General features: G+C 44.9%; 1 protein-coding gene across 1 annotated transcript; it reads left to right on the top strand.

The window, feature by feature from the left end:
• The first annotated feature begins 12,142 nt into the window (after window positions 1-12,142).
• st8sia3 (ST8 alpha-N-acetyl-neuraminide alpha-2,8-sialyltransferase 3) lies at window positions 12,143-18,770 on the top strand. The gene is made up of 4 exons (XM_053411729.1): window positions 12,143-12,315; window positions 16,129-16,248; window positions 17,005-17,562; window positions 18,345-18,770. Exons 1-4 carry the CDS (start codon window positions 12,152-12,154, stop codon window positions 18,625-18,627), a joined length of 1,125 nt encoding a protein of 374 aa, XP_053267704.1. The 5' UTR covers window positions 12,143-12,151; the 3' UTR covers window positions 18,628-18,770.
• The last annotated feature ends 5,370 nt before the right edge of the window (window positions 18,771-24,140 follow it).

Genomic DNA, 24,140 nt, shown 5'->3' with positions numbered 1-24,140 from the left:
CTTATGTGTTAAAGATAAATATACAGACAGAGATACAGAAAATGAAAAAAACAGACAAAGGAAGAAAAAGGCAGAATATGAAAACTTCCACGATTAAGAAGAAGACTTAATATATGAAGAGAGAAAGAGAAGAAAGGAGTTTTATTTTCTATTTGCAGAGAAACACAGAAAAGATTGAAAGATAAGAGGAAGAATAGTAAATATGGATGTAGGTACAGTAGAGACATTTTCAAATTCAAAGAATGTCCCTAAAATGTTGGTCTGAACATTTTCCAGAGGTTTCAGGAAAATATGTGGACTTCAGTGCAGGACGAGAGACACAGACAGTAAAAAGACACAGGAGACGACAGACGGGTGGAGAGACAGACGGTTACCGGTGTTGACCCCTGTGGCGTCTCCTCCTCGTCTCCGGACGAGCAGCAGGACGGACACAGAACACAAACTTGTGCCCTCTCCATCCGGGCTCCATAACTCACCGCCACGCCTGCCGTTCGCTGTCACCGCCCAAAGACCCGAGTCGGTTTCGGGTTGAAATATGGCCGCCGGCTCCGTCCCCGCGGTCCTCTCCACAACAACGCTAGGATGGACAAATGGCAGGAGGAGGCGCAGGGTTAATAGAGAGATCCTCCTCTTTTAATTGGAAAAGTTAAACGAGGCGACGGGGCAGCGGTGTTATTACAGAGAATGAGACGGGAGCAGAGAGATGAATGGCGGCCTCTGAGTTTGGGTTAATGAGGACACGGGGGGAGCATGTAGGGAGCTGGACATGAGGGTCAAACGTGTCTGTGTGTGTGATTGTGTGTGTGTGTGTGTGTGTCTCTGAAAACCAGGGACCACAAGGATAGAAGTTGAGTTTTTAGTCGTGTGGTTAAGAGATGTTTTGTTGAGTTTCAGTTGAGTGAGAATCAACTATTCTACATTAAAATCTTTTTTTCTGAAAGTTTATGGATCTAGAATCAAAACAGAGTAGTACCACCAGAGACTGGGGGGGGGGGGGTGCATTTATGCAGAAAACACAAGGAAGACATTTCAACAGTGTCTGCGAGTTGTTGAGTTTGACCGCGGTCGTTCACATTGCAGCCGCTCTGCCTCTTCCTCCAGAGAAACATCATCATGTTTGTTGTTGTCAGAGACGTGATTCTGCGCTGCCCCCTGGTGGATGTGCTGCCTGACAGCCATGCTAACGTAAAAAAGATTACGTAGAAGTATGTGAGCGTCTTTTAAAACGGACGAACCTCCTCCTTCACGTTCACTCTTCACTCCCGCTGCCGCTCTACGATAGTGTCACCTGACTTCCACTAAAGAACTAGAGTCGTCAGTTTTACAGCCTCTCGAGTGTTTTTATCATCTGAACATAAACAGGTTGTTTGACTGATTATTTAGTTTTTCTGAGGATGACAGCCTCGTAAAATAATACGGCCACAAGGTCGGGCCGCTGTAAAACCAGTGAAGCACCGACCACGTCCTCGAGCTGAAGCGGCAGCAGAGTCTTCATTCTCTAAGATGTAAACACGTGAACAGCTCCACAGGTAGAACTCGTGTCGTAGGAATCTCCTCCACGCAGATTAAAATCCTTTTTATTCATCCGAGTGAGAATTCTCCTGCACTCATCCAAAAGCTAAAAACACATTTAATCACCTCTTTGCCACAAAACAAGACAAATCAAGCGCTCCTTTTTGTGTTTAATATCTGAAACGGATCCAGGTCTCCCCCCCCCAGGCCCCGTCAGCTCTCACAGCCCCCTCCCCTCTTTACATGCCATCATTTATTAATGGTAAGAGGTCTGCGTAAAGCATTAGCCGTGTTTGTGATAAACCATTAGTGATGTATTTCATTTCTCTGTAGGAAACGGACGAGCGCTGGGGGCCGTTAATATCCGTTAATGTTAAGAGGCGGCGGAAGGGGAAGAGGTTCCTCCCTCTGAGGTGATTAGACCCGTCCATTTAGTTAGAGGACGCACACACACACACACACACACACACACACACACACACACACACATCATCAAACCTTTGTACATGTGTACAGATGTACAGATATCTGGAAGCACTGATCAGCTGATTAAAGAACTAAAGACTCACAGTGAACTTTTAAAATCTACTTTGAGACGAGTCACCAGCTCGTCAGTCGCATTCTTTCACCTGCTGATACCAGAGGAACAGTGTGTGTGTCTGTGTGTTGTTGTGGTCGCACTGTGAAGTGTTGTCTAATCACCGTTGATTGTTGAGCGATACAATCAACGGTGATTTGTTCAGCAGGACTCAAACAAAGTAACACAGCAGAAAGACCCTTTAATCTCAGTTCTTTCTGTGTGTGTGTGTCTGTGTGTGTCTGTGTGAGTGAGTAAGTGTGTGTGTGTTGGTGTGTGTTGGTCTCTGGAGTGTCAACACACGCGATCAGATATAAATTAGTAATGATGCAGCTGGTGTGACTCTGTGGGTTCATCTCCACGCCTCACTCACATTTTCTCTTCACACAAAGTAAAGATGAAAGTTGTGTCTGGTTGAAGCAAACACACAAACACTAACAGACTCACTTCCTGGTTTGTAGTCGCTGGCACGTGTGTTATGCTGTGTTCACACCAAACGTGACGCACACTTTTTGTGTCTCTCTCACAGGGTCGATCATCGTTGAGAAGGAAACTCACCTGAATCGAGTTCCAGCTCAGTAACTGTGTTCAGGGTGAAACAAACAAACAAACACACAAACAAACACACAAACAAACACTTTTCATCCACAAAACAAAGGGGAGAGAAAAGTGTGGCGAAACAAACATGAAATATCATCGTGACAGAGGCTGAGAGGTTAAAGGTGAAGCAAAGAAAAGCTCTGTTCAAACATTAAATATAATATTAATACGAATAATAAACTTTATTCACAAAGATTCTGTGAACGTCAGCATCAATAACAACATCTGGATCATATCACAGAGTCAGCAGAGACAGGACGTTCACTTGTCGAGACACGATACAATAATTTATAATATACATAATAAATCTAAACATCAGATCATAAAATAAACAGTTAACAACAAACATAAGATAAATCGGCATTTTACTTAAAGGACATATGGAAGGAAAACAAATATAATCTTTATCATAGATATAAATCATAATGCTAACTTGGTTATTATCGTATTTATTTTTCATAATGACATCATGATGACATCATTTGTAGCATAAGATGAGGAATGATGAGTCATAGACTGTAAAGAAGACATGAACTGTCTTGATCGCCCCCTGGTGGCTGGCTGCTGTACCAGTCATAAGCATCGCCTCCTCCATGTTAGCAGATGTGACATGAACCAAACAGAAAAATCACGTTAAATAAATCAAAGATGGTTTCTGTGGTTTTATGTATTTTTCTTATAACACTGATGTTTGTTCCAGTGTGAGCTGACGTCATGATTGGCAGCTGAGACTGAGTCGTGATTGGTCGAGAGCAGGTTTCCTCAGGTTCCTTCTCCTGATCGACCTGTTGCTGCTGAGGTGACGGGACTGAACCTTCATCCATTAACCAGCAGCCCTTGTTTGAGAAGAGACGAGATATCAACAGTCTGTGTGTGTCTGTGTGTGAGTGTGTGTGTCTGTGTCTGTGTGTGTGAGTCACAGTCAATGATTGAACAGTTCAGTCTGAGAGTCCGAGCAGTGAGGAGGCGTGTGAGCAAATATTTGTGCAGATATTGATGATCAGTTTTTACCGATCGTTTCCTCCGGGGATGATTAACTCGTCTGCTTCGCCCACAGACACAGAGGAGACCCGCTCAGCAGAGGGTTGCTGGTTTGAATCCGGACGAGAACACATTGATTCAAGGTTCTTCCTCAGTGTTGGCTGCTGGTGGCAGCACCGAGCGGCTCAGAGACTCAAGGTTCAGATTAGAAACAGAAATTCATAAGAACATTTAGAACGTTTCCTTCAGGTGTGAACACACGAGCAGCTCCTGGAGGTCGGTTCAGTAGTTTTGAAGTCATGAAGTTTGAAAACCCAGTGATCAGACTTTGAATGAGCAGATTATTAATAAGATGAAAGTGTTTATGTATTCTGGTCGAACCCAGATTGATTCTGAACAGATTTCTTTTGGGATTCAGAATGAAACCTGATGTGAAAACATGAATCTCTGAGTTCCTCTGCTCCTCCTCCTCTCCTCTCTGTAAATCTCTCTTCATCAGCTTCATCAGCTTCATCATTTCAGATTCAGATTAGTTTCTCTGAGCTGAGTCACAGTGAATCTGCCTCTTGAGTCCCGACGGTTTATTACAAGTGACGAGAGATGCACTGTGAAAAATCACCTGATGATAATGAAACAACATTAAAAAACAGATGGTGACTTAAACATCTACGACATGTTCCTCACATGTTCCTCACATGTTCCTCACATGTTCCTCACTCTGACATCTCACCAAGGGGCTGCAGGAGAAGTTCCAGCTGCTCTAGAACTTTTCAGGAACACGTCCAGACTTCAGAGCCGGTCTGGAAACAGCTGCTTGAGTCAGAACTCGGGTGGGACTCAGAACCGAGATCAAACTGGTGAATCCAAAGCTTCGACCTGTGGCTCAGCTTCCTCTCCACCTCCTCGGGTCAGAACATCACCTTCATGGTTGATCCGTCAGTCGTTTCTCCTCCGTCTCCCCGAGCCGACCACAGACAGGAATCCAAGCTGCAGAGCTTCAGACTGTGAGACTCGGATTCTCATAAACTTTTATCTTTGTTGGAACGACAGCAGAGATATTATTAGATCATAAAGACTCATCCCGCTCAGGACACACTTATCACTAAAACAATGTTGTCAGGAAACTTTAATGTTGGTTTGGATCTTCTCATATTAATTGTTGACTGTAAAAGTAATATAGAGTTTAATGTTCATATTTATTTAGCACCCTTCAAAATAGACACAAGCCGCATAAAAGATAAAGAAAATAATAATATAAGATCAAATTAGGGCAGAAATATAAGAATATAAATGTTACAAGTGAGAAGAGAGTTGAACAAAAAATAAAACATTAAATCATGATTAAATTAATCATCAAGATCAGAACCAGGATAAAAACTTTTCTACACAAAGACGACAACAACTTTACAACTCGATAAATCTACAAAGACTTTTGACTTTTCTCAAATAATAAGATATATTTAAATACAGTTTGTTATCTCATGTTCTCATGACTCAAATATGCGTCACCTCCTCTGTGAAACACTGTGGGAAACGTTTCACTCAGCATTATTATGAATGTTCTGTCAAAGATTTGTGGCTCCTGTCATGCTTTACAGTGTGGGTCTCGTGGGGGGGGGGGGGGATCATCCTAACAGATCGGATCAGGCAGCTGAGGACGGTCGATGCTGTTTAGAGACTGATCAGTAGAACTGGGGAGTTCTGAGTCTGGGAGACGAAGGAGACAGAGACAGAGAAGGAGACAGAGAGAGAGACAGAGACAGAGACAGAGACAGAGAGAGAGACAGAGACAGAGAGAGAGACAGAGAGAGAGACAGAGACAGAGAGACAGAGAGAGAGACAGAGAGAGAGACAGAGACAGAGAGACAGAGAGAGAGACAGAGAGAGAGACAGAGACGGACAGCGAGGACGAGTTTTATCTACAGCTGCCACCGCGCAGTCTGACTTTTTATTTCTCTGCTCGAAGCAGAAGTGAATAAATGAAGTGAAGATGAAAACTGAAATGGACAATATCTCTATATCTGTATAAGATAAATATGAAACAGAAACAAATCAGATACGTTTCATGTGCACAATCACACACCTTTCATCCCTACCTTCATATCGCACTTTTTTACTTTATAATATTCTTCTTCTCTCTTGAATATAATATTTGTATGATGTTGAAGTGTCTCACGTGTTGATCCGAGGCCTCGTCTCCAAACTCGCCTCCTTCATTTCTCCTCTGTGGTTTTTCTCTCCTTCACTGACGCTATTTTCTCTTCTTGTTACTTTTCCAAATTCCTCTGTAATGAATGAGTTTTCCCCCAGAGAGTGTGTGTGTGTGTGTGTGTGTGTGTGTGTGTGTGTGTGTGTGTGTGTGTGTGTATGTGATTGATGCCGGACAGCTCTGGTCACACACCTGCTGCAATTGATTGGCCGAAGCGACTCCTACAATCAGGGGGGAAGTGACCGTCACCCCCCTTTTTCCTTCCTCCTCCCTCCTCTTCCTCTTCCTCTTCCTCTTCCTCCTCATCCAGCCCCCCCCCCCCCCCCCCCCCCCTCCTTGTCTCCTCCACACCTCGCTGGCCAGCCGGGTTGCTAGGCAACAGCGGCTCTGGCCCAGGTATTGTGGACGTGTGAAAGGAGGAAGAAAGAAAAATGAGATGACTGATAAAGAGGGAGAGAAGGCTGGAGATGGGGAGATGGGAAAGAGAGGGAGGGATGAGAAAAAGAGGAAAGGACAAAGGATAGGATGGAAGGAGGGGGAAATGGAGGGAAGATGAGGAAAAAGAGAGGTAGAATATTGGAGGGCCAGGGAGGAAGGATGGAGCGATGGAGGGAGGAGTGGACAGAGAGAAGGGGGAGTGAACTCTTTCTCCATCTCCTCTCACCTAATTCTCCCATTGATCTGTCCTCTGATCTCAAATAGAAAGAAATTGACCTTTCAGCTTGTGGACAAGTGGACAAGTGGACACGTGGACATGTGGACAAGTGGACAAGTGGACAAGTGGACACGAGGAGCCGCTGGACTGAGACCAGAGCCCTGAGGGGGCGGAGTTCAGACAACGAGCTGGAGCCTTGAAGAGGAAGAGTTCAGCAGCTGGATTCTGGTTATCCAGATAAAATAATCTAAGCAACAATCTGTTTTTATAAAGATTTCAACTGGATCTCATCATTCAATCAAATGTTGATTTATACTATTAACAGGTTTTTTAATTTCTCGCTTCATATTTCTTATCTTATCTTATCTCATTTTATCTTATCTTAAATTTATGCACAGATGTTTTGCAGCAGAACAAAAACTGGAGACTCAACCTGATCCAACTCTGTCTCTGCAGGGCTCTGGTCCGCTCGGCACATTTGGCCTTGATGCACTGTCCGTCACTGCTGTCTACACACACACACACACACACACACACACACACAGACACACACACACAAAGAAGGCCGCTGTCTGAACTATGAGTGATGTACAGTCTGTCTGCTGTCCTCTATCGATACAGTGGACATAACAAAGCACTGCAGCCCACTCCATTTACACACACACACACACACACACACACACACACACACACACACACACACACACACACACAGTGTTCAGAGCAGGTTCAATCTCGAGGTCGAGGTGATGAATTATGAAATGCAGGAAGTGTTTTTTTCCGTGTGACCTTGGCCGTTCAGCCGAGGCTCCGTTTACTCCGTCTGTTCTTTCCACGTGAAGCTCGTGAACTCGAATCAGAAACAAATGAACCGACGGGTGAAAACACAGAAGATAACGAAGATGATGAAATTGACAAAGATTCTCACCTGAGACAGAAACAGATGCGTGTGTGCGTCAGGACGTGAAGTTCACTTTTTATGTTTTATTGAACAGGTCACATGTTAAATTCTTCAAAGTTCTCTAACACCTCTGGTTCGAGGCTTCGTGCACGAGGCCGGAATCAGTTCAGACAAAATGTGAATAATCAAATTCAGTTTATCATGTATCATCTAAAAGTGTGTGTTGTTTTGTGTTTACAGTTGTTGTACAGATGTTTTTGTTGAAGGTTTGTTGACATTTTTTAAAAGACATTTAAATCTTATTTTGGAGGATGGTTCCAGTGATGGGGGGGGTCTAACCCACATCTTTAATATACGTGTGTGTGAGTCAGTGTGTATATATATTTGTGTACTGTACATGTATGGCAGTAATTTCATGCTCCTGTGGCTCAGCAGCAGCTGATTGTCCACCGGCCCTCTGCTCTAATGTCTATTGATTATTAATTGACTCTTTGGTGAGATGTGAACTCTGCTGATTGGTTTCATATCACAGGGTTCACGTGGAAATATGATCAAGCTCCTTCACTTCATTTGGGTTTGTGTTGAGAGGCTCAGCCGACAGACGCACATCTCAGCCTCCGGGTTTCTAAACTGAAGTTTTAAAAAGTGGTATTTGGTTCAAACCTTGATTATCTCATCCTTAGTTCATCCTTTCTTTCCCCTGACTCTCTTCCTCTTTCCTTCTTTCTTCTTCATATACAGACGACCACATGTTTCACCGTCTCAGTCGTGAAGCTTCAGATATGTGATGATAACAATGTGAATAATAGAACATAAGCTACTGATGAAGACATTGAGCTGCTCAGATTATATCCTGCTCATCGTGGATTGTGTTTGGTGGATTCAGGATTCTGAAGCAGTTGATATTTCTAACTGTGTTACTGAGTTTCATGTTCTTATTAATCCTCCAAACATAAAACACACAAACACACAAACTGACACACACACAAAGAGGTGAAAAACTAAACCTCGTTATCGAACGTGATGGAGTGAAGGAGACAAACATGGAAGAAGAAATGTGTTTGTGTGAAAGAGGGATGAAGGAAGCAGATTGAAGAAGTAAAGGAAAAGTCTCCTCCCTCCTTTTCCTTCCCTCTCTCGCTCACGATCTTTTACATCCATTGTTTTCTCCATCTCTCCTTTATTTCATCCCCATTCTTCTACTGCTCTTACTCCTCTTTTCTCCTCCTATTTTATCTTCCTCGCTTACTCCTCCTCTATTCTCATCTCTCAATCCTTTTTTATTTCTTCCCATTTTTTCGCTCCTCTTCTTCTCGTCCTCTCATCCTTTCTTCTCTCACTCTCCTTGAGACCTTCTCACTTTCTCTCAGGCTCTAATTTTCCTATTTTTCTCCCTCATCCTCTCCTTCCTCCTCCTCCTCCTCCTCCTCCTCTCCTCTTCTCCTCCCTCCTCCTCCTCCTCCTCCTCCTCCTCCTCCTCCTCCTCCCTCTCGTCTGAGTATCACTTTCCTTGTCGTCTATCAGTTACACTCACGTCTTCCAACCGTTCTCTTCCCTCATCTTGTTTCCTCCTCTTGATTCCAAAACGCTCTCCTCTTACTTCAACCCTCCTTTTCTCAGACGGCTCCTCCCTTCTTTTGTCTCTTATCAGTGATGTCGTGCTGTGCGGTCACATGACATGTGTGTCTCTGTGTGAGAGGTCAGAGGTCAGAGGTCACCTCTGTTCAACTCTTTGAATGCACGCGTGTCACAGCATGTCTCCACCCGTCTCCTTGAGTTCAATCAAACTCATAAATATCAGGTTCATGTTTGTGGAGTTTGGCGAATTATAGAAAGAACTTCCTTACACACAATGTTAAAGAAAGGGATGCTCTGTTACAAACAAACAAACAAACAAACAAACAAACAAACAAACAAACGTACGCTCTGGGGTGAAAATAAAAACCTCCTCTGTGAGAAATACTGCACTGATGGTGAGGAATGATGGCACTGATGCTGTGTGATTGTGTGTGTGTGTCTGTGTGTGTTTGTGTAGCAGTGAGGAAGACATTTGATTTGAAGCTATACTCGTTCAACAGCCTTTACAAAGCCTTAGGGCATCTCTCTCTATATCTCTATCTATCTGTGTGTAGGTGTATGTGTGTGTTCGTCCAAATGTGTGTGTGTGTGTGTGTGTGTGTGTGTGTGTTGTTTCAGGCCTTCAGACCAGCAGAAAGGTCAGTGTTGAAATGCCAGCAGTCTTTTGTGTGTCTGTCTGCCTGATGTCTTCACAGCGTCTCGTTGTCTGTTTGTGTTTCTGTGCAAACGTGTGAAACTTTGTGTGATTGACATTAAGGAGCCTGTGAGGAGGACGTGTGGCTGCAGATCCAGAATCAGCTTCAGATAGAGAATCAGCTTCAGATCCAGAATCAGCTTCAGATGGAGATTCAGCTTCAGATAGAGAATCAGCTTCAGACAGAGAATCAGCTTCAGATCCAGATTCAGCTTCAGATCCAGATTCAGCTTCAGATAGAGAATCAGCTTCAGATAGAGAATCAGCTTCAGATGGAGAATCAGCTTCAGATAGAGAATCAGCTTCAGATGGAGAATCAGCTTCAGATAGAGAATCAGCTTCAGATCCAGAATCAGCTTCAGATGGAGATTCAGCTTCAGATAGAGAATCAGCTTCAGATAGAGAATCAGCTTCAGATAGAGAATCAGCTTCAGATCCAGATTCAGCTTCAGATCCAGAATCAGCTTCAGATGGAGTCACAGCAGCAGCAGCAGATAAGGTCACGTTTAATTCCTCTGTTTTCCTGCTGGAGAGAATCGTAGATCATAAACTGAACATAAGTCTCAGATGAGAGACTCGTGGTTTCAGCTGCTGAACCTCAAACTGCTTCAATAAAGATGGACGACCGTCTCCACGTCTCCACGTTGGACTCAAATGTCCCAGAGACCAACGCTGCCATCGTCCCTTCAGCCGTCGTGTGGAGTCAGAGTCCGTTCGCTTGTGATCGCTCATTATCACAGTGAGTGTTAAATCCATAGTCCCATTGTTTATTATCAGATTATCTCAGGTCCTTTTCACACCTGGTTTGGTTCAGAGCTTCAGACGCTTCAGTTCAGTCTGAACCTGAACATCAGGTGTGAACGGTTCCTCAGGAGTTCTGGGTCTGGATCAAACTGAACCAGGTTCTGTTGGTTTGCAGTGAAAACACTTTGTAGGATACATGGGACTTTTGGACCAATCACAGGAACTAGAGACAGAATTAAACAATAGTACTGTGGAGTAATGTGGTACTGTGGAGTATTGTAGTACTGTAGTACTGTAGAGCTGTAGTACTGTGGAGTACTGTGGAGTACTGTAGTACTGTAGTACTGTAGAGCTGTAGTACTGGGGAGTACTGTGGTACTGTAGCGCTGTAGTACTGTGGAGTACTGTAGTACTGTGGTACTTTAGAGCTGTAGTACTGTGGAGTACAGTAGTACTGTGGTACTGTAGAGCTGTAGTACTGTGGAGTACTGTGGAGTAGTGTAGTACTGTGGTACTGTAGAGCTGTAGTACTGTAGTACTGTAGAATAATGTAGAGCTGTAGTATCTACTGTGGGACTGTAGAGTACTGTAGAGTACTGTGGTACTGTAGGGCTGTAGTACTTTTGAGTACTGTGGAGTACTGTGTAGTACTGTAGAGTACTGTGGTACTGTAGAGCTGTAGTACTGTGGAGTACTGTGGAGTACTGTGGAGTACTGTGGAGTACTTTGGAGTACTGTGGTACTGTAGAGCCGTTGTACTGTGGAGTACTGTGGAGTACTGCGCCTGAAGGTGCTGAGGCTGTTAGTGATACCATCATGATGTTACCATGGCAACCAGCTGAAGCGCTTTGTAACCCTAACAGAAGGACCCCCCCCCCCCCCCCCCCACGAGTGTGTATAATAATAATAATCATAATAGTCATACTGAGGCCTTGAAGTCACTGGTGCTTCAGTAGTGAACCCCTGTCCAGTGATGCTCCTGCAGGAGGTGCACCTCCTCCTGCTCCTCTGCGCAGCTCCTCCTCGGACTCAGGAGCTGCGTCTTCTTAAAGCGACACGTCTGTGATGAAGAAGAGGAGCGGGCACAGAGGAGGAAGAGACCCGGAGGATGCAGAGGAGGAGATCAGCAGCATCCGCCTCCTGCCGCCTCCATCTTCTCCTCCGCCTCCCGGTTATGAAACCATCTGTAATCTGATGCTGGATGTCCGCAGAAAGACCTCCAGGACCCCCCCTCTCTCCATCCTCCTCCACCCTCCTCCACCCTCTTCTTCTCTCCATCCCCGGATCATACATGGACCGTCCGTGCGTCACGCTCCTTCCTGCTGCGTCTTTTCCTCCGCAGCCGCGTCGCCACCTCCTCTCCTCGTGTTCAGGTTGATATGAGCCCTGCTCCTCTCTGCTCCTCCTCACCGACTCCTGCTCCTCTCTGCTCCTCCTCACTGACTCCTCCTGCACTTCTCCTCTAAACGTGAGTAGACCGGCGGTTCTCCGGCCTTCTGCCGCGCGCCCCCTCCCCCCCCCCTCAGTCCATGAACCCTGTCGGAAGATAACGCTGCGTCTCCCGCGGCACCGCATCAGCGTCATCTCCTTACATGGACAGTGCGTGAATCTGCGTGTCTCTGCCCCCCCACACCCCCTCCCCGCCCTGGCCGTGCGGCTGATGCGGTGTTGGTGCGCGCTCTCTGCTCCTCGGCGGCAGGATGGTGCGGATCGCCAGCGCGCTCGGGCTCGTGATGTTCAGCGTGGCGCTGCTCATCCTGTCGCTCATCAGCTACGTGTCCATCAAGAAGGACTTCCTGCTCAGCACCCCCCGCTACGGGGCCAACGGAGGACCCAGGATGTACATGTTCCACGCGGGGTTCCGGTGAGTGCAGACACACCCGCTGACATTTGACGTGGTGCCTCAGATCAGCTGCTCATATCAGCTTGTTTACATCCTCCTGTGCGTAAATGTGCTGACGTGGTAGAAGATGGTGGATTCAGACCTGCTGCTGCAGCACGTCTCCTCTGACTGGTGCTTCTGGTGTATTTAGCTTTAAATGAAATGAAATCCTGGTTATTGATCTGATTATTGTGTTGGTCTGTGTCTGTGTTGAGAGGTGGAGGTTGGGTGGTGATGGGACGGTGGAGGCTGAGGCCCTGTGGTCGCACTGGGCTGAAGGCCTCTGAGCTGAGGCCTGGCAGCTCTCACTCTGAGCAGCTCTCCTCTCACTCTGAGCAGCTCTCCTCTCACAGACGGGTTAACACTCGGTGAGGCTGAGTCCACACAACCACGTCCTACTTTCAAAACCCATCGCCCTCGCACTGGTTCCCTGCCCACCACACTTCACCAGCAGCTGAGACCAGGCAGTTTGATTCAGTTAGAAACACCCGGGTTGTGTTGAAGCCTGAAGGCGACACACACATGAACACGTGACTTTGGACCATCTTGGCTTCTCGTTCTTGGTATTTTCTGTAGCTGCAGGAAGTAGACAATCTACTTCCTGTTTACGCCAGGTCATGTGACGTGTTGTCAGGTGAGCTAGGCCACAGCCACACGACTACGTTTTAGTTTCAGCTCTGCTCCAGATATTTGTGCCGCTGGACTCGTTTCATTCCCGACGAGCAGAAGCAGATGTTTGTAAAAGTCGACGCAGACACAAACGTTTGCTGATCGGGTTCTTTCTGGTCTCAGCCTATGCTGACTCATCAGTCTCCGGTCACGTGACCTCTTTCTGGAGGAAAACATCAGCCTCAGCTTCTCACGTTCACTCTGTGATAAGATTCACATAAAACTAGAAGTAGAAGCCAGAAACATTTATTTAACAGGAAAATGTGTGTTTGTTGTGTTATTACTTGTAGAAATGTAAGTATGAAGTATTAGTATGAGTTCAGGGGGGGTCGTTCAGACTCGATGATTAAAACCCAATCAGCGTCTGCGATGACCTAACGAGCCTCCGTCACACTTTGCTCTCATTGGTTCTTTGGCTGATTGTTTTCCTTCAAATGAGGAAACAGCTTCAAACTGTTCTAAAAGATTTTCCAGTTTGGAATCAGCCTGAAGGGAGACATCTGTCTCTTAATCCCACAGATGTGAACTGGATCTGACCCCCCCCCCCGCTCCCCTGTCACTTCAAGTATTTTAACTCTTATCACCAGGAAATGATTTATAGACTTTAAAGGATTCAGCTTCTTCAGTAGAGGAAACAGAAGAGCACCTGGAGGGAATCTCTTCATGTTTGGCTCAAACAATCACTTGGACTCACAGAAGAACTGATTAGAACTCGGTGGTCAAAGGTCAAAGGTCAGGGTCTCTATGATCTTTCCGGTTCCAGAATGCGTTATCTTAAAAACACCTTCAGAGAATCCTTTCAAATTTGGCACAAATTGTGTTTTTGTTCCGGTGTTGGTGCAGCCGGTGGACGTAGAGTGAGTGAGTCTGTCCTTCAACACATCAAACGTGGTTCCATGTCACAAGCATTGTCACTTTGACCTGTTGGTGGCGCTACACTGCTACAAATCCCTGTAGGCCACGAGTGTGTTATTGTCACAATCCCATGAAAGACAGTAAATATGTGAGATGCATCTTTCTCCTGCATGCCAGGTCGTCACTATGTATGTTTGTGATTCCATTTTGTCATTTTAAAGTAAAATGAACAGAAGAGTTTACTTCTTGTTGTGAATTGTTTTTATTCCAACGCTGCAGCGAGAGGCCGCCTCGCAAACCAGACCTGAGGTGAATACAGATCCAGGACGCTCCCCTGAGGACCCCTCGCTCTGCATCTGCTCTTAATGCTTTTATTTCTCTTCAGCAGTTTGATCTCTATTCGCTCATCATCTTCATTTTATTTGTCAAATCCGCTGCAGCTTCTGCTTCTTTCAGCTCAGATGAGAGTCGCAGCCGTTTCACTGTTTGTGTCGAGACACAAAGAGAAACTGAGCCTGAACTGTTCTGGCGGGGGGGGGGGGTGTTGGACCTTGAACAGCTCGACCATTTTCTACCATTATGATTTTTTAATTTCCCCCAGATTTCTTTTTTGTAGGATTTTATCCAGTATTTCGAGCCACAGAAAGTTAAACCTAAGTCTCAGCCGTCCTCCATCATGTCGTGACTCCATCTATGAATCTAAAAGTTTTATCCACCTATAACACGCTCATACCTTCATACCAAACTGAGACATTCTGAGACAAAAGGAGAAGCTTTCACTCCAAATTCTCCTTCTGCTGGTTCCTGGTCCAGCCCCCCCCCCCCCCCCCCCCCTTCCTGAGTCACTATCTAAAAAGATGGTGGACGCTGCATCATCAGCAGAATGCGGCTGCTGGAGATCTGCCTTCAGATCCGGGTCAAACAGTATTTATTCCTGGTTGTGAGTGTTTGTTCCGGCGCAGCAGAGGATCCCCGAGCGGGACACAGTGAATGATGAAGGATGATCTTCATGTTTCATTCAGAACTCGGTGATCAAACCTCTGACACTCCACTGTCCTGGAGCTGTTAACTCCTCCCCCCCGGGGTTTCTGAGCCGGGTTGAACCAAACTTACCAACGAATACTATTTGACCAGTTATTTTCTGCTGTAGCTTTGACCTGAATCTTGACATTTTGATGTTTAGTCATAAAGACAAACTCGTCCTGGACCTTCGTCTCTCAGACATGAAGCTGATTTTATCACTTGACTCTCGATTCAGTCTCAGTCTGAAGAAGAAAGTTAGAAAAAGACCAGAAACCTTCAAAATGTCAAGATTTCTGCTCAGACATGTTCACAGAGAAGCTTCTGAAGCGTGAACATGTTCATCTCCTGGGTTGAAGCCGTCAAGGCCATATTTTCTCATGTGCTTTTTTTAAATCAAAAATTTAAAAAGTGTTCATCTCAAGAAGTACTAGAATATTAGATTTCCTAAAAAACACAGTATTTTACACACTGAAGTAAACAAAGCATCATCACATGTGAACAGCTGATCTACTTTCAAACGACTTGTTGAGATGAACTGAAAACGCTGCAACAGTTAAACACTGAAGTGATTTTAAACTTTACACTGAGCTCCTGGTGTAAATGAACCTGGATCAGTTTTATCTGCAGTTTCCTACACGTAAAGAACTTTGACTCTTTGCTGAACTGATCCTCAAACACTTGCACATTTCAACCAGGTTTTGTTTGGAGGCATTTTATCTTTGTGAAGACGGTGGAACTGTAAATATCGCTCTTTAAAGGCGGAATTCCTTTAATACGATAATTTAGATTGAAAAGAGAAAGACACACAGTGGAATTATGACTTATTATAAACTCTCCATTGTAAACAGGCACAGTTTACGGAGCAGGGTTGTAATTCATCTTTGACCGACTGTATTTACTGTAGTCACATGTGCACTGAAGGATCTTTACATTGATATTTGCTGGTTCCACACAAAGTTTACATTTACATGCAAGAAACTCAAACAAACTGCTTTTGCATCGTGTTTGAACTCAACACTTTCTGCTTGATAATCTGCAGTTTATTCTATATTTTTGAAAGAGAATTCAGTTCAGAACTAAAGTTATTAATTCGTGTAAAACCCGTCTAAAAAGCTAAAATGCCTCTCGAAACATTTGAAGCTGCAAGTGGATGAAGTCGAGCTCGTCCGACCTCAGGCGACCTTCCCTGACCCCTGACCTGACCTCTGTGCCCCCCCCCCCCCCCCCCCCCCCCTGTCTTCTGTGCAGCTCCCAGCTGGCGATGAAATATCTGGACCCGGCGTTCACTCCTCTGACCAACTCTCTGAGCGAGGACCTGCAGAACTCCTCCAGGTGGAGGTACAACAGCTCTGCTTTCATTCAGCAGAAGTAGGTGACACACACACACACACACACACACAGACACACACAGACACACTCCAGGTTTGGATTTACTTCAAGAAGAAGCAAAGCAAAGCAGCAGCAACACAAGAGAACAAATGTATTAACGTCAAATCATCCATTAATCTGTGTTGTGATAACATCTGATGAATATTAAGGATTAACTCCTCATCATTCTTTCTAATCTGATGGACAGAATGTAGAAGTGGTTTTGTTTCATCAGATGAATCCACTGATTTTATCAAAACACTCATATTACAGTGGATTATTAAATATCCTCGGTCGTGTCCGGAGCCGCTCGTGAACGAAAGGTTTCAAGGTTCATGGTTTTGTTGTTATTTAGAGAAGAGCTTACGATAGACGTTACGTCATTAACACAAGAGAACTACACATCCCATAAATTAACGCAAGAGAACTACACATCCCATAAACCACTGAGAAGGATCCCATTCCAATAAACCTTTGAAACAGGATTTCTGAGGTTGTGGTAAATATGGAAACGGCGAGCTCTGTTCATTAAAGCCATCGCAGTTACACCTAAGGATTGTGGGTAGTGTAGTTCTCCTCTTTGTGTTTTTAAATACACAGTCCATATCATTCACACCTGAGGCCTCTTCAGGAGAATATGACATCATATCACCATCTCGACCATGGATGGTAGAAACATTATGGCTGATCCCCCGGCTGAGCTCCAGCCGCTCACGTGAAGAAGTCGATGACTAACACGTTGGTTCTGTTCTGCAGGACCGAGATCGCTCAGTACATCGACATCCCGCACAACTTCTCCCTGATCCGCAGCTCGGTGAGAGCCGGTCAGCTGATGCATTACGACTACTCCAGCCACAAGTACGTCTTCTCCATCGGTGAGAACTTCCGCTCGCTCCTCCCCGAGGCGTCGCCCATCCTCAACAAACACTACAACGTCTGCGCGGTGGTCGGGAACAGCGGCATCCTCACGGGCTCGCGCTGCGGACCCCAGATCGAGAAGTTCGACTTCGTCTTCCGCTGCAACTTCGCCCCGACGGAGCTCTTCAAGAAGGACGTCGGGCGGCAGACCAACATGACCACGTTCAACCCGAGCATCCTGGAGAAATACTACAACAACCTGCTGACCGTGCAGGACAGGAACAACTTCTTCCTGAGCCTGAAGAAGCTGGACAGCGCCATCCTGTGGATCCCGGCGTTCTTCTTCCACACGTCGGCCACAGTGACCAGGACGCTGGTGGACTTCTTCGTGGAGCACCGGGGGCAGCTGAAGGTCCAACTGGCCTGGCCCGGGAACATCATGCAGTACATCAACAGGTAAGATGCCTGGACGCTGGTGGATCTGGATTATGTTTTGCTCAGGACACGTCAGTCACTTCTTCTTCTTCTTCTTCTTCATAGAACGTGTCTGTAAATGTGGTTGTGTGGTTGTTCGGTGTCGAGCTGTGTTCCATATGGCCAAGAGGAGATTTAGGCTCCAAAGCCGGATTATAAGGAAGCAGCTCTTTAGTGAAAGGTGCCGAGCTGTGGAGGTGGAGAGGGACTTAGTGTCGTGGCAGCAGTCGTCCCTCGTACAGTCGCCTAATCTCCACCAATCCCATCAGATCTACCTGCTCCTGAAGCATTAGCACGTTAAGCAGCTCAGACGTCTCTCAGCTCCTCCTCGACTCTTTTGTTGAGGCCGGTCTGAAGAGGAGGAGCCCCAGTGAGAAGCTCCACGGCTCCATGGATCCTCCTGATCACGTTATTAATGTTGAAGTCACAGCTCAGACTCAGGGTTCGAGGGACATATTGAAAGAAATGGACATAAATTCAAAAAGACTTTAAGGTTAAAACAGTTTCTCTTTACAGATTTAGTTGAAGAGATGTTTAGATTATGGTTTATTGTTAAAATGACTTATGCTATGATGGCTCATGAGACGTTAGCGAGGGTTTGATTGGTTTCTTTTGATGTAGAATAAATAAATAAATCTTAACTCAAGTTATAAAACCCTGAATCATTAACACAGAAGTAACGACTCTTTTCTATTTACGACTCTTTTGGCATTTTAAAGTTCCTAAAAAAATGAATTAAGCTTCTTTCACTTGTGTTTTCACAGCTACTGGAAAACCAAGCAGCTGTCGCCGAAGCGCCTGAGCACCGGGATCCTCATGTACACGCTGGCGTCGTCCATGTGCGACCAGATCCACCTGTACGGCTTCTGGCCCTTCGGCTGGGACCCCAACACGGGCAAGGAGCTGCCCTACCACTACTACGACAAGAAGGGCACCAAGTTCACCACCAAGTGGCAGGAGTCGCACCAGCTGCCGGCCGAGTTCAAGCTGCTCTACAAGATGCACACGGAGGGACTGCTGAAGCTCCGCCTCTCGCACTGTGTGTAGAGCTCAAGCTCCGCCTCTTGTGCTTAGAGCTCAAGCTGAAGCTCAAGCTGAACTCTGCTCTGACGTTTCCACAGATCAGAGGCGTCTAAATGACAAACTGGACAAAGGCCTGATTCGTGTGCTGATCTCAGGTCGTGGTCCTCGAGTTACAAACTGCAGCTCGAGAGACGTGTTTGTGTTTGACTCGAGGATCTGAAGTGGAACCGGACTAAAGATCGATATCCGTCTCTGAGATGAACTTGTGGGAAAAGTCGTCCTGCTGAATATCACAAACTCAAACTACTTGATCCAGTTCCCTCTCTCTCTCATCACTCTTCAGTTCCCCGTAATGGAACCTCCAGGTTCTCTGCTCCGTGTTCACTGCAGGTCATTGGATCATCATCCTGTAAAACACCACGTCGGCCAATCAGATAGAAGCGCTCATTCCTGGAAGTGGGAGAGGGAACTGATGAGTAAAAATCTTGCCTCATATGATCATAAACAGTTTTGACATATAGTCTCATATCTCATATCTCACACTTCAGGTCTGTTAATAAGCTGGATCATGTGTCCTGATGTCCCTCGATCGATGCCGCGTCTCCCAGTGTCTCTGCCGCGTCTCCCAGTGTCTCTGCCGCGTCTCCCCGTGTCTCTGCTGCGTCTCCCAGTGTCTCTGCTGCGTCTCCCAGTGTCTCTGCCGCGTCTCCCAGTGTCTCTGCCGCGTCTCCCAGTGTCTCCGCTGCGTCTCCCCGTGTCTCTGCCGCGTCTCCCAGTGTCTCTGCCGCGTCTCCCAGTGTCTCTGCTGCGTCTCCAAGTGTCTCTGCTGCGTCTCCCAGCGTCTCTGCTGCGTCTCCCAGTGTCTCTGCTGCGTCTCCCAGTGTCTCTGCCGCGTCTCCCCGTGTCTCTGCCGCGTCTCCCAGTGTCTCCGCCGCGTCTCCCCGTGTCTCTGCCGCGTCTCCCAGTGTCTCTGCCGCGTCTCCCAGTGTCTCTGCCGCGTCTCCCAGTGTCTCTGCCGCGTCTCCCCGTGTCTCTGCCGCGTCTCCCCGTGTCTCTGCCGCGTCTCCCAGTGTCTCCGCCGCGTCTCCCAGTGTCTCCGCCGCGTCTCCCAGTGTCTCTGCTGCGTCTCCCCGTGTCTCTGCTGCGTCTCCCAGTGTCTCTGCCGCGTCTCCCAGTGTCTCTGCCGCGTCTCCCCGTGTCTCTGCCGCGTCTCCCCGTGTCTCTGCCGCGTCTCCCAGTGTCTCCGCCGCGTCTCCCAGTGTCTCCGCCGCGTCTCCCAGTGTCTCTGCTGCGTCTCCCAGTGTCTCTGCTGCGTCTCCCCGTGTCTCTGCTGCGTCTCCCCGTGTCTCTGCCGCGTCTCCCAGTGTCTCTGCCGCGTCTCCCCGTGTCTCTGCTGCGTCTCCCAGTGTCTCTGCCGCGTCTCCCAGTGTCTCTGCCGCGTCTCCCAGTGTCTCTGCCGCGTCTCCCAGTGTCTCTGCCGCGTCTCTGCTGCGTCTCCCAGTGTCTCTGCTGCGTCTCCCAGTGTCTCTATTTCGAAACAATAAAATACCCAGTAAAACAAATAGATTCATGCTTGAGGGCTTTTACTTTGAAGGAGACAAACTCCGCTGTCAGTTGTTACCTCGGCTCAGTGAGTTGTCTTCACACCTGAACAAATGGTCAGTTAGTTAGTTTGTCTCTTTGTGAAGATCACTGACGTCCACTCGCTGCTTGTGTCTTCAACTCTATGCACCAATCAGGACGAGCCCCTGCTTGTTGACCTCGTGTCCTCGAGGACGTGTTTATAGTTTTTAATTCCTTTTGTGTCTGTCTCAGATGAGGACGGTTAGAAACCAGGTGATGAACGTACGTTAGAATTTGTCTCTTTGTCCCTCGGTCGTGTGAAATGTCCACTTTGTCCAAACGTCTCCTTTCACACCCAGTTAGTCTACTGGTGTGCTGCTGGAGGGATTTGACACTGAAGAGGTCGGAGGAGGTGAAACAGATTCGTCGGTTATGATGTTAGATTTCTGTCCCTCTGGATCAAGTCCCCACCGGTCGTCTGTTAACGTCATGATGTTCGATTCCCTGAGGTTTGAACCTCTGAATGTTTCTGGTTCTGGAGAATTCCCATCGTGTTCTGAAATGTCCGGATTGCTTCACACTCTTGTTATCAGGAACTTAGGACTTATTATAATAATTATTCAGTTATGACGGTTGTTAAGCTGGTCAGGGATCAGGTGTGTTGCTGTAAGTTGTGTGATTTAAGTGTTTTTCAAATCATATCTGATGTAAATCATGATTGTTTTTTCGCTGCAGAGAATCTTGGATTATTTCTGTTTCTATTTCTTTGTTTTTTAAGTTTCATTCCAACGTGAGATTTCTGTGACTTGAGACGTGAAGTTTTCTGACTCGTGACAAAACGATTGTCGATGGTTGAATTCCCGTGTGTGATGAGCTCATGACATCACATTCAATGTTTGTGTAATATACCAAGTCAGTGAAACATCAGGTTTCTAAAGAATGTATTTGCTTTTTGAATGAAACTCAGATATTAACGATTCCTTCCATATCAATAAGTCTTTAGATTTCACTTTACCAAGAGTTACATTATACTAAAGCCAGATTTAGACGTCACACACAATATGATGTAGGATAACGAATACGTGTCAATCATCCAATACTTGAAATATATCTACTCTGTATTTATTTCCTCATTTAGTTATTAAAATGAATGAAACAAAGTGTCTCACTGAACTGATCATTTCTGAAAAACTGTTGTATTTTGTCTTTAGAGGATTTTTAAGTAGTTTTTTTTATATTTAAACCTTTTAACCCTTCGCTCCCTATGAAGTGTAGATTATGATGATTGATTGTTTGTCAACAGGATTAAAATCTACTCAACAGATTTACTCAACTTGCTCATGGGACAAAACAAGAACTCAGATCTCGGGCGTTGTTCCTTTTACTTTTTCACCAAATGAGCTCAAATCAAAATCTTCTGAGGAGACGAATCTACATTTAAAATAAAGTTAGAACACGTTAGTGAAGTAAAACGGAGAAATACATGTTTCCACAATAAAACACATTCAAACACACACTCACACATTTTGTGAATCGTAAACTGATGATGATGTCAGGCAGGGAGGGGGTTGGGGGTTGGGGGGTTGTTGGGGGGGTGATGAATTGTCCAGCATCAGAGGTCAGAGGTCACCGAGCGTTTCCTTAGCTGCGGCTATGAAACCATAAGAGGGAAGATGAGACACTGGTAGTTTGTTGATCAACGTTTTATATATTTTCAAAATCACAATAACAAATTTAACTTTTTACAACATGAATCATAAACTTGATTTAACAAGAAATATTTCTTTTGATTCAGAATCAATTTTTTTTACTTGTTTTTGCACAAGATTTAGAACGTGAAATGACGTTTAACGATTCACGTGAGCTGAAGTGAAATATGATGTTTTAAATTGGCTTCTTCTCATTTGCACATACATGACCCCCCCCCCCCCCCCCTTCCCCCGGTCCCCAAACACGTGATCAATCACGCTCCTCCGCTGATGAATGATGTCATTATTTCTGTGCCAATAGATCTGGAAATAATCAATAATAATTGTAATGATATTGATAATGTAAAGCAAAATAACTGGTGCGACACAAATGATGAACAAGGACTGAATAAATTTAATGAAAAAATTAATCTAATCCATCTGTGGATTATATAGAAGAAGTATTCAAATATTTTACTATCATAGAATATTTGATGTCAAGATACAAACATCTTTTTCTAAAGTGGGAAAATGTGAAAGAAAAAGAACCACGAGAATATAGGTCAGCGTGTTTATGCAAACGACAGAGGTCAGATGGCGAGCGCTGGGGTCGGCTGACCTCTGACCTCTGACCCTTTGAGTCCTGCTGCCTCGTGTCGGCAGCTGCTCACAAAAGAAAACCTCCACGAGTCAACAGCTGGATTCAAAACCTTTGTGATTTAACAGATTGGCATTAAGTTTATCTGAATCAATCAATTTGTAAAACTTCATGCGTTTTAAAATCTGAAATCACACTTCTCCCTCTTCGCCCTCTTATTGTTTGTATCTTATATATTATAATATTAAAGTAAAACACAACTTTTAATGAACGAGGGACGATCACACTTTATTGATCTGAAAAGACACAATTAATAAATGAGAATTAAGGAGATTAATTAAAGATTAATGCAACAAGAAGCTTGAGAGGAGAGTTCAGGGTTCAGAGATAAAGAGAAACAGGTTATTGATCTGTGCAGGAGGAAATCAGGTCAGTGCAGAAATAACCTGAAGAAATATTCATGATCACAAATCGGCAAAAACACGTGTGAAATAAATCTGTGCAATTTCCTTATAAAGAATTGTTGTAATTGATCCTTTAGTTCAGGTTTTGTAATAAACAATACGAGTTAATTATGATGCAAACACATAATTAAAGTGATATGAAGATGTTGAGTAAAAAATAGAGGAAATGTAATTAAACTCATTTATTTATTTAACAGAACTTCTGTCCAAAGATAATTTAAATAGTAAGTTATTGAAGTTGCAGATCAAAGAGAATCCAGAGTGACATCTACTTTTAATTTGAGACCAGTTGAACTAATTTACTCTCTTCTCCTCTTGGACCATGTGAAGATATGAAATATGCATGCCGCTCTTCCTCCTCCTCCTCCTCCTCCTCCTCTTCTCCACTTTGATCAGAAGTGTGAAGATTCAGAAAGTCTCAGTCTGCAGCCGTCGCCCTGATGGTCGGCGCCGCCGCCGTCTTCAGGCCGAGAGGAAATCGATAAATCAAATTTTATGATTAAAAGAGCAACACATTAAATAATCATGGAGGGAGGAAGAGGAGGAGGAGGAGGAAGAGGAAGAAGAAAACCCTGAACTCCTGAAGTTCAGGAAGGACCACCAGGATTATTATTATTATTTTTTTAATTATTATTATGGGATTGGTACATTCTTCCTTGTTTGTCTTGTTTGATTTATGAAAATAATTATGTAGCAGAAAATGAATGTGTTTATATTGAGTTTGTTGTTTATTTGGACTCATTTGACTTATTGTGTGTCACCAGGTTTAAACTGTTTGTTTGTGTTTGTGGTTGTCAGAATCTATTTGTGTTAATCTTAACTTCTGTTTGTCTTTCTTATCATTTTTTTTGGCTAAACTTAATAAAAACCTGTGTTTGAAATAATAATCTGATTGTGTCGTCAAAGTTAAACACTAAATTATAGAAGTTATCACCAAAGCCATAGTATGTATTTAAAAGAACAAGTTAATGGTACAAGGTTAGTGCAGAGAAGAAAGGGTCCAGTTTATCTGCTCTGATTCTATTTTTATTTATTAAGTAAAGATAAATAAAATGATATTTCACAGCGATGATCTGATGTTTGAGAAAAGTCAAAATCAAGAAAAGAGTAAAAGACAAAGTGCTTTAAACACACATTCTTTAAAGTGTAGGAAACTTCATATTGAAAAGGATTTAACAGTTAGATATATATAAAAAATTCAAGCTTTACTTTGAAATTATTATT

This window comes from Pleuronectes platessa, chromosome 19, assembly GCF_947347685.1.
Source record: "Pleuronectes platessa chromosome 19, fPlePla1.1, whole genome shotgun sequence".
NCBI classification, from domain to species: domain Eukaryota; kingdom Metazoa; phylum Chordata; class Actinopteri; order Pleuronectiformes; family Pleuronectidae; genus Pleuronectes; species Pleuronectes platessa.
This window is presented reverse-complemented; position numbering and strand designations above follow the sequence as displayed.

Coding starts and splice junctions, on each gene's coding strand:
- st8sia3 (XM_053411729.1), top strand. CDS start 12,152: ATGGTGCGGATCGCCAGCGCGCTCGGGCTCGTGATGTTCAGCGTGGCG. Junction 16,249..17,004: donor TCTGCTTTCATTCAGCAGAA/GTAGGTGACACA, acceptor TCTGTTCTGCAG/GACCGAGATCGCTCAGTACA. Junction 17,563..18,344: donor ATCATGCAGTACATCAACAG/GTAAGATGCCTG, acceptor GTGTTTTCACAG/CTACTGGAAAACCAAGCAGC.